At 38.4% G+C, this 10,850-nt stretch overlaps 1 protein-coding gene across 1 annotated transcript; it reads right to left on the reverse strand.

Annotated features, from left to right (window-relative positions):
- Positions 1-3,281: 3,281 nt before the first annotated feature.
- irf8 (interferon regulatory factor 8) lies at positions 3,282-8,358 on the reverse strand. Its single transcript, XM_083901146.1, has 9 exons — positions 8,326-8,358; positions 8,017-8,241; positions 7,489-7,672; positions 7,070-7,164; positions 6,607-6,664; positions 6,158-6,205; positions 4,683-5,075; positions 4,443-4,558; positions 3,282-3,882 (listed from the first exon to the last, which is right to left on the reverse strand). Exons 2-9 carry the CDS (start codon positions 8,185-8,187, stop codon positions 3,685-3,687), a joined length of 1,263 nt encoding a protein of 420 aa, XP_083757272.1. The 5' UTR covers positions 8,188-8,241; positions 8,326-8,358; the 3' UTR covers positions 3,282-3,684.
- Positions 8,359-10,850: the final 2,492 nt, after the last annotated feature.

The following is a 10,850-nucleotide window of genomic DNA, read 5'->3' on the forward strand; positions in this document are numbered from 1 at the left end:
GAAGAGAACAGGACTCTTTTCACTGTGTCCAGAAGTCACTGAAATATTTTTTTTTTTTTTAAATGCATTTGTTTTTGCTCAAACCCAGTAGTCCAGTGTCACTTGGCCACTCCTATTGACTACATTCTCAGATTGAGTATTTCAACTCACGAGAGTCATGGAGCATGGCAGAGTGATGGTCAACATGCGTGACCAGTACACAGACACTCCTTATGGTCTGGTCAATAAAAGGGCACACCAAAATGTGGACTTTTGTCACTTGTCAATATGCCACAGATGTCACAAATCATGAGGGAGCGTGTCATTAGCATGATGAGTGCTGGGTTGAGCGTTTACAGCTGTGGCAACACAACTGAATGTGCATCATTCCACGATTTTTCCAGGCCACGATCCACAACCTGTTGATGTCCATGCGTCGCCGGTGTATCGCTCTGCGTGAGGCTAATGGTGGACACACACGTTGTTGAAGTTTGTGAACTTGGATCATCGACCCCCATTGTGTTCTTCCTGCCATTACTCCACGACTTTTGTTTTGAAATTGATCCTAATGCTCGCAAATTAAAGCCACTTTATTGTTAAAGCTGTACTGTTATTTTTGGATAGTTACTCCGTTTTGTCACATAAATAATAATAACTACAAGTTTTTCTTTGTGCGTTTATATTTTCGTTGAGTGCATTTTTGTAGATGCGGTAGTCGTACTTATACTTAATATACTTGTATTTTTGTCTTATTTTGTTACATTTTGTTTCGTTATGCACTTTGGCTCAAATCCTGCTGTTTTTTTTAATGTAAGACAAAATTAGCAGCACATTTTCTTTTTATTAGGACACAACTTTCTGTTTGTTATTTAGTTATTTATTAATCACCACGTATGTATGTTGGCTGCATTTAGAAGACAGGAAAATGTGTGTTAATGTCAACATACATATTTGTCTTTTTGTGCCTATAGGAAAAGTACGTGGGTATAAGATATGAAATTTACATAATTACAGCAGCAAGACAGTAAAGATATGGATAATAAATAATAAACATGCATGACCAAAAAAAAAGTACAAAATAAAAAGATAACACTAAGACTATAAAAAAGGTTAGAATAGAATGTATAGTCAATAGATAGACAATTTCCAGAATATTTACATTATGGACTTGATATTTAAATTATAAAGAGAGATTGAGCATGGGATATTATATGTTTATATTGCACTTGTGTAAAAGTGCACTTGTGTATACTGACGATTTTTACACCCAGGTAAAGTTGCTTCAAAAATCCAATAGCACAGTGTGTTGCTCTGTCCTGAGGTGTTTTTATTTCTCATTTTGGCTCTGTTTTTCAGCATAAATAACCAAATAAAGGACCAACAACTGTGGGGAAAGTGTGCAGGTTAATGCTCTCTGAGTGTTTTCTTTTATTTAACCTTAAATCAGGTAGTTTTAACCAGGTAGTGTGTGTGTGTGTGTGTGTGCGTGCGTGCGTGCGTGTGAGAGAGCATTAGAAACCATTAGAAAACTACAGTATGTGTTGTATTAGAGAACTGAAAGTTTCTCTGTGTCTATGTGTGTGTTGTACACTGATATCGTCATCTGCTCTCTGGTTCTTTAACATTCAGAGTCGTCTTACAGTGACTCACTGGTCGTCTCTCTTTGTGTCCTTTCTCTGTTCCTCACTGCAGCGATGGTGAGGGGTTTGTCAGAGAGTTCCATTCAGCCCGGGTCATTTTTAGTTTCATCATTCCTATGTAAGTTTATAGTAAACGTGTGCACAGAGGATATACGTCCTCTCTTACCATCACAGTGAGACGCTCCTGATCGTATCGTTTATCTTTGTTTCAATAGAGACAGCGTGTTAATGATTATCACTCGTAAATACCACATGTAAACATTGCCTGATTATAGCAAAAATGCTAATTTACATTCAAATTCCTATAGTGCAGGTAAGACAACGCTGAATACACTGGAAAAAAGCACACCTACAAATTAGGCTATTTTGTATACAGCACATCTGTTTAACCACAATCATAGTTCTGGTTTAATTTAAGGGGTCATTATTTGTGATCATTTCTAGGACTCGGAAAAAAACAAAACATCTTCACCCCCTCAGTATTTTGTGCAGCCAAGCATTATATATATATATATATATATATATATATATATATATATATATATATATATATATATATAGTTTAAAAAAACAAAAAAACAACAAGAGATATCTTTTGAATTTCCAATAAAGACCCATTATAATGGAACGTTTAATAAATTATGCGTATAGCATTTTTCCCCCCCTTTAAATGGTGTCTATTACATTGAATGGTGCCCTGTGCGCATTAACGCATGAGAACGGCACTGTTCATTTGAATGTTTCATCAGTCAAGTGTGGTGTAAAGTCACTCAAGCAGACGGCAAAACGTCTCATTTTGAAACGTTGCCATTTTCAGGTTATTCACCGAATAATCTGCACAGCACTTTACAGATTGATCGTAAAAAAAATCAAATAATAATAATAAAAAAAAGGCCTCCCTGGAAAATGATGAATCCATATTGTGATAGAAAATTGCCTTGTTTTTTATTCTATATGTGCTGTATGTATTAAAGTCTGTCTAAAGGGACTTCCTTGTTAAATTAAGGTTAAATAAAGTATTGTATTGTATTGTAAAAGATAGAAATGTACAGCTTAATCTACATTATTTATTTTTTATACATTGCGTGTGAGTGTATGTGCTTGGACATTCTTTATACTAAATTCTAATTAGGAGGTTATGTTTTTGTTTTTTTCCGTTCGCTGAACATCATATTAGTTTTTCTGAGGATGCAGATTATGGATGTGTTTGTTTCAACCATTAATCTTGTGAAACAGGGAGTGTACTTGGGAAACTGAATGACCTTATCTAAAGTGCTCTAGTCTCTACTAATACCTTTGTTTTCCTCCATATGTATAGAATTGGACAATACTATGATAGTAAATATATTGAAAAAGAAAATAAAGAATTATATGCATATATTAAGACAAGCACGTGTATGCGTTGTTCAGGTAAAAACTTTGTTTTATTAGAAATCCAGTTCATTAAAAAATAAAGAAAAATAAGGTCAGTAGAACAAACAGACTGATAGTAAAACCTATCAAATATGGAAAATGTCATCAACTCGTATATAAAGATTTAATACTGTGAAGAGAAAATACAAAAATATTTAAAAAAATGTCCATTTGTTGCCCAGTCCGTGCGAATGGTGGTAAAAAATAAAATGCTGAGAACTGAAGAACATCAGCGTCTCATGCGCCTGAAGTAAAGGATGTTAATAAACCGCACCAGCATCATTATATTCCCTTTGAAACTTACTTTACAGAAAATGAGTTTTGTATAATAAATTTGCCACAATCTCATGTAATAACAAAAGCAAAAGGTTTGACAGAGTTTGTCTTAGCTGTGTACTTATACAAATATAAGCATTACTTAGATAAAAACTATTAGGGACAGGCTAATATTGAGCTGCAGCTTTAAAGTCTTATTGTAAGAGATTTGCTCTTCCTTATCTGACTCGTATTTTTTTTTTTTTTTTTTTAATTGACTCGTACCTTGCCAGAGTGTTTCAGGAATAATAAGCGAATGTCCCTAATTTACTGTACATGTTTTGGTCTAGTGCAGGCTGGAGAGAGCGCCAGTCAGGAGGAAATGGTTGCTCACATTTCAGGCAGTGATTGGCATGTTTTCCCTGTAGCAGGCCGCCCGCTGGGGTCCGCTGTAGCTGCACAGGTCCTGGTAGATGAGGGCCAATGGGTCGGTGGCCACGACGTCGGACATATCCATGCTCGGGGTGTTGCAGTACGGCTGCGAGCGGCGCACGTTCACTGCCTCCAGAAAGTGCTGGCAGTTCACGGCGGTGATCTGTCAAACGGAGAAGGAGACGGGGGAAAGTGTGGGTGCACTGAGGACTTTTTAAACCCAGGTAAAATTGCTTTAAAAATGTGATTAACAATATCACAACAAGGATTATGTGATTATTGTGGCCAGAGAGTTCTCCTCTCCTTTTAAGCCTTTTTACTTCAGGCGCTATGAATAAAAGATGGCAAAAGAAGAGCAGACAGAGAAGAAATTGAAGACCCAGGTGAAGCATGTTCGTCTGGGCTTTGCAGGGTCATTTGACCTTGGGTGAATGCCAATTAAACCCAACCCATCCTGGGATTAAACAGGTTTTTGACCAGTAGGGAAGGTGAATTTGTACATCCATCCATTTTTCTACCCAATCTCAGCTGACATGGATGGGGTCACACCCTGGACAGTTCAACAGTCCATCACAGGGACACACACATAGAGACAAACAACCATTCACTGCCACCTACGGTCAATTTAGAATGTCCAATTTACCTAATACCCACTTTGCATGTTTTTCGGACTGAGTGAGGAAAGATGTGAGACAGTCAATTATATTATTAGCTGCTCTTTACCTGCACAATGACCAGTTTGTTTTTGGCATTGTTGACATCTTGGAGCTCTTCTCCGAAACACAGGGTCACCGTTGGATCGGGAGCGGGAAGCTGACCGTCCTGATACAGCGGCATAGCTGGAACATGGAGTTTAAGAATAGTTTTGGTTTTTTTTTTATACTGTCCATGCAAAAATGATAAATCTACATCATCGTTTTTTTTTTTTTTTTAGATCTGGGTGTTTTGCATGTAAAATTCTACCTTGAAGAAAGCGTCCTGTGTCAAAGATCTTGACCACAGCGTCCCGCTCAAGCTTGCAGGGCACGTGGCCGTAGTGGGAGCCCACTTCCCCCAGGCCGCTCCAGAAGACGCGGCTCTGGCACAGCCTTTTGATGAAGATGCCCTCTTGGTTGGCGCGGACCAACACGCCTCGCTCTATGTGGCCGAGGAGTTTGCGTGTGACGTGGCGCTGCCGGTCGTACTCTATGATGTCGGCAGAGGGGAAGTGGACGCTCTGCATGCTGTCCGAGCTGTAGAGGGCGCCGCGACCCAGGTGCTGCTGCGGAGCGATCCTGCAGCCCTCTGGGTGAGTGACCATCGTGTTCTGCACCAGTTTTCCTCCATAATAGAAGCTGATCATCATTTGGGAGAAAGCTGGATGAGTGGAAAGAGAAAGAGCAAATGTTAGAACGATAATAATACATGATGCATGTAGCGCTCTTTTTGTTTCATTATTCCTATCAGTGTTTAAAGCTGCTGTTAGTTATGTTAAAGGCGCCATATGTGAGAATGTGGCCAAACACTGTTACTACACTCAAATTCAAAATACAGAGGTCTTTGAGGTTTTGTTTTTTCCGCCATTGTAGCTCAGACGTAACTGGCAACCCGTGTTTGCTAGGCAGATGAGACTCTACTGACTGCAATGATTGGTAGACGGCGGTAGGTGGCGCCACATGCCAAATCATGTTTTTCAAAACAAACATTTGTGGTTCACAAAGAATATTTTTTAATGCAAATATTTTGGCTGTGCTGTTGTTGTTGGTGAGTTCAGTTTGTTATATGAACATTATTCCTGAGTCTCTGTGACATATTTATGAGATTAGATTTTATGGCCAGTTGCTTTAGAATTATTACATAATGCACCTTTAACTTCCGGTCTGTTGCTGCCATTAGGGGGCAGGGCATTTATTTTAACAGTGACCAATGATTTTCAGTTATGAAACATTTTACTTTTATAAAATGATGCCATTTATTGTGGGGTTTTTTGTTTTTGGTACTTTTTATTGTCTTAACTGGATTTCATAGTAATCCCTGTAATCATTTTACGTTTAACATTTGCCTGCATATACATATATATATATACGTATATAAATATACAACACATTTCAAGAGTTCAGTTTTATGTTGACTTGTTGTAAAAGAGTAATCATTGTATATGCTATCAATCTACTTATTGAAATTGACCCAATATCTGTTATGTATGGGCTGAGTGCTGCTTGATGAGTTGTCATTATCTTAATTTTAGTTGGCCTTCATGATTGTTTATCTTTTATTTATTTATGTATTTATTACGATTCTGTATTATTTTATTATATCTGGAAAGCAAAGCTTAAAAAGTGTAAGATAAATAAAATTGTTAATTTTACTGTGCAAACACTTATAGAATATAGACAGCTATGTTTGAGTAAAGTATTTGACTGAGCGCAGCTTTTTGTCATGGATACAATAAAACATACCTGAACCGATGGTGCCTGATGGCAAAGGGTCCTGGTGCAGAGGAAAAGCTGTGAATTGAAGGAGGAAGAGACACGTTAAGGCCCTTTTTTTTTCTTTTCTTTTTTTTCTTTAACCAGATTGGACGTGACCACAGTGTCATGTCATTGTTTTGCTGCATCATCAGAAATACCATTTCTCCGACACGATCTCCTCAAGAAATAATCGCCTTAGTCAGCAAAGTTCAACAGGATGTTAGTCAATTCTTCCATTGCAGAATTCAGCAGACGAGCAAATAACCTCTGTGAGCACCCGCACTTGTCACAGAGCGTGTTTCACTGTGGTTATTTTCAAACGACACAAACATCTCACATTCACACACAAGTTCTGAGAGATGACACCAACGAACATAAGCAGATGGTTTCCTGAGCAGTCAGAGTGTGAATATCGAACATTTAATAGGGTGTTTTACCATTTAGGCTGCTTTGGGACCAGTACTCTGGACTGGACTGGATGCTGCAGCCTTCTTCCTGCAAAATGACAACAACAGAGTGGGTTTATTGTAAACAAAGCACCTTTGTACACTTCCTAATCTTCAAAATCACGAGACAGAGTGCACACGCCGGAGGAGACAGTAAAGTAAGGAAAAAAGAAGTCAACTGGAGACTATAAAGGTATTTATGAGGGGTTCAGATAAAGGATCTTGTTGGTATGGCCTGTATACATCTGCACTTTAACTTTATTATTTCTCCCTTTTTTTTTTTAATTACCTCCTTTTAACTTTTATATTATGTTGTGAGTTGTCATGCTGCTATCTTGACCAGGACTCCCTGGGAGCTTCCTGGCTAAATAAAGGATTAATACAAGAGAGTATCCAGGCACAGTAAAGGACACAGGACAGTGGGTAAAAGGTAAAAGGGGAGAAGTCGTCTCACCTCTTTCATTAACTCATCAAGTTCCGTGGGGCTGCAGTCGGTGATATCACCAGAACAAGTGGTAGCTGCCATTGTCATCATCGGGCTCTTGATATCTGTGGGTGGAAGAGCAGATCAGTGTGATTTCTTTCATGCAGCGGTTTTTACTGTGTATCGTGAATCATAACGACTACACAATGACACACAATCATAGTGCACTGACACAAAAAAAAAATTGTGACGCCCAGTTACAGTTAGATGTCTTCATTTTAGACGAATGTGTTATGTTGTGACTTGGAAAAACGGGCATTTCTACTTCCATATGTGCTGAAAGTACAGTGACACGGTCATATATAGGACCATCCATGGTGGATCTGATGAGCTGAAACAGTATTAGTTTTTTTACAAATTACAAACTACAAGACACAACAAAAACTCACTCTTCTGCTCTTCCTCGGGTACGATGCGGTAGACTTTGTAAGGCTCAGAAATGTCCAGCTGCGACCTTTCTCTCACCTCCTCAAAGTCAGGGCTTTTATTGAGGGCACAGCGGAGTCTTGTCTTCCATGTTGCAGGCTCTGCCTTGTCCCCTTCCTTAAACTTCCCTTTAAACAAAGCCCAGGCCTGTGGAGGGGCACAAATAAAACAAATATTAAAGATGATAAAATAAATACGTATAAGTAAATAAGTAAGTAATACAAGAAAGAAAGAGAGAAAGATTTGCAATTTTTAAAGAAAATTGTATCTATACTTATAGTTAACAGTATATAGTATAATTTATTTATGTTTACACTACACACTTACTCAGAGTAAAAACTAAATATAACAGAATAATTGATCACCTGACCACAAAATAATCAGATGTGTAGTTTTTGAACTTGCCTATCATGAACTTTTTGGTTTTTACGCTGCGTAATTAAATGCGTAAAACCAAATACTCCATCTACAAACGGAGGTGCTTGTCTCACCTTGAAAATCGACGCGTCCACTTCTTGGTTATAATCCTGTTTCCCCGCGTGTTTCCATGGAATTCGGAACACGGTGCGACTCTCGTCCTCCCACTGCAGCCCGGAGTACTGACCGCTGTGGATCTGCTCCATCAGCCACTGCTTCAGTCTGCGACCTCCCGTGTGTGCCATTCCGATGGGGGGAAAATAAACCTTGTCTTTTTGGATTGAGGTTACTCTTGTAACCTAAACGATGATTACATTCAAAACGTTAGATTTACATTCAAATCATGTCACATGTTAGTCTGTAAAAAAACAGAGGACACTTACAGTCGGATGGAGCGCTGAGTTCTCGCGTGCGTGCGTGCGTAACTGAGGGTGATGTCCTCGGCACATGCCCATCGGGTTTATTGTGCTCTGTGTTATGAATGAAACAGCTGAGAGATGATTGGACGACGCGCGCCCGGAGCGTCATGTAGTCCCCGCCCACTGCGGAAGCGTCGTTCTCCTAAACCGCACGCATTTACAAGAAATGGCTCCTGGCGCGAGCGGCGATGGTTGTGAAGTTTCTACCCACGCCGCTCGCGGGGACGTGGAGCGCTGAACAAACACGGAGAGTCACAAGTTTTTTACCCTGCGCTGCTGTGGGGGATTTCTGCCGCGTCCCTTCCACACCCACGCAGCCCTCATGTAAAAAAAAAAACAAAAAAACAACAACAACTGTGCAGGTGGAGCAGCGTCACTGTCTGCGTGACTGACGGAGGAGAATGACTCAAAGTGATCCGAGCTCCAGCTGTGGGAGACGTCTTCGTGTTTTTCTTTAAAAATGAAGTGTGCGATGGTGGCCGAGGACATTCTATTATAAACTGTAGTAAATAAAAAGGGTTCAATAGGGGATAAATAAGTGTAATAATGATAATAATAAGGTAATTTATCCAATCTTCACGATTGTCTAATCAAGGTGCATGGTTTACAGATGCAGTGACAACAACAACAATAACAATAAAGTACCTTACAAATGAAAAATAACTATTAGATTAGTTATAAAATACGAATACATGGAAAGTTCATGCTCTTATAATTCAAGTCTTTTCTGAAGAACCTGACTGTGTCTGTTTGACCTTTCAGTGAATGAGTCAAACGTCTGGTTTAAAACATAACAATATAGAAGATTCTCCAGTGTTCATTAATCATTTCTTCATCATCATCTTTATGATCGTCTAATCAAAGTCCACGATTGACAGGTGCAGTAACAACAACAACAACAACAACAACAATTTAAGGTTCCTTACAATGAAAAAATCAGACGAGTCATAAAATATGAATAAATGGAAGGTTGATGGTCTAATAATTCAAAAATATTTAAGATTCTCTAGTTCGCTGTTTGTCGTCTGTTTTCAATAATAACGTGACACGTGTGAGACTGTTCTGACAAGAGTTTAAAAACAAACAAAAACAAACAAATTATGAACATGTGGGTTTTCTTAATCTATGGGATACAGTTAAAATCAATTAAGAAATTGCAGACGAAAGGTTTCACTTCGTCAATAATTCAATTATTAATTGTGATTCTAGTTTGATTTACAGCAGATTTGCAGTGCATATACAAATTAAGAGTATTGTTGTTATTTGACTTATATATATATATATATATATATATACACACACACCAAGTATAAATTCTGGAAACATGAATTGAATAATTACGAGAGAAAAAACAACCACCTCAGTTCCACAGAAACCACTGCTATTTTTTTCCCTGGCAAACGATGGGACAAATTTGAATTATTGAAAAGTAAAACCTTAGTCGTTCTGTATCTGACACGTTTCCTGCATGCGTCTCATAGATCGACTACACCACTGATTTTTGGAATTCCCTTTTGTGAACGTTGTATCCTGTAGTCTTTGATGCTTTTGTTTCAACCCCTCTTACGGTTCTTCCTGTGAAGTCTTTACATCTATGTCCGTGCATGTACACAGAATAATGACAGGTCTTGTTCATTTGTTCTAGTTGTTCTAGTGCAGGGGCCTCAAAGTCAAAATGACCCGAGGGGCCAGTGAACTTCTAGTCTGGTCAGGAGGGGACCAGGGCCGGTTCAAGTGGGGAAAAATAAGTCCAACAGTTTGGGGAAAATTAACTGTTTAGTGATTAGAAATAAAATGATATCTTCATAATCCATCAGCATGTTGCAATTAAAAATATTCAAGGTGATAGTGCAGTCCAAAATAAAAGTCTTTGTTTTGAGATTTAGCTCAAAACAACAACAACAGAAATAAAATAGAATCAAAAGGTTCAATTGAAAATGACATGTAGACAATTGTAATTAATACACTAGACAATCTTGTTCACTCTTAGAAATAAAAGTGCTAAGTAGAACCATATGAGGTTCTTCGGCTTGTCCTCATAGGAGAACCCTTTTTGGCTCCAGGTAGAACCTTTACCAAGAAGAACCCTTTTAAAACCCTTTATTCAGGAAAGGGGTTTTAAAGGGTTCTCTGGATCAAAATGGTTCTTACTGGAACCATTAGTGTTACCAAGAACCCAAATGGTTCCAGGTAGAACCTCAGCCCTCGTAGAATGACCCTTTTGGAACCCTTATTTCTAAGCGTGTATACAATTAAATGTAGAATTTACACAAGTTTGAGACCCCTGTTCTAGTGTGATACAAAGATACCAGGTTCTGTGATCATGGCTCATACAAGATGTCAAGATGTCAAGATTATCAAATGTTTTAAAATAATATAGACATTTGATGTTGAATGTTGTTTTTACGTTATAATTTAGCAGCAACATAGTTCCCAAACAAAGCTGGGATAGGCAACATATTATCAGTGTTACTGATCAACAACATCAA

This window comes from Microchirus variegatus, assembly GCF_963457635.1.
Source record: "Microchirus variegatus genome assembly, chromosome: 14".
NCBI lineage: Eukaryota > Metazoa > Chordata > Actinopteri > Pleuronectiformes > Soleidae > Microchirus > Microchirus variegatus.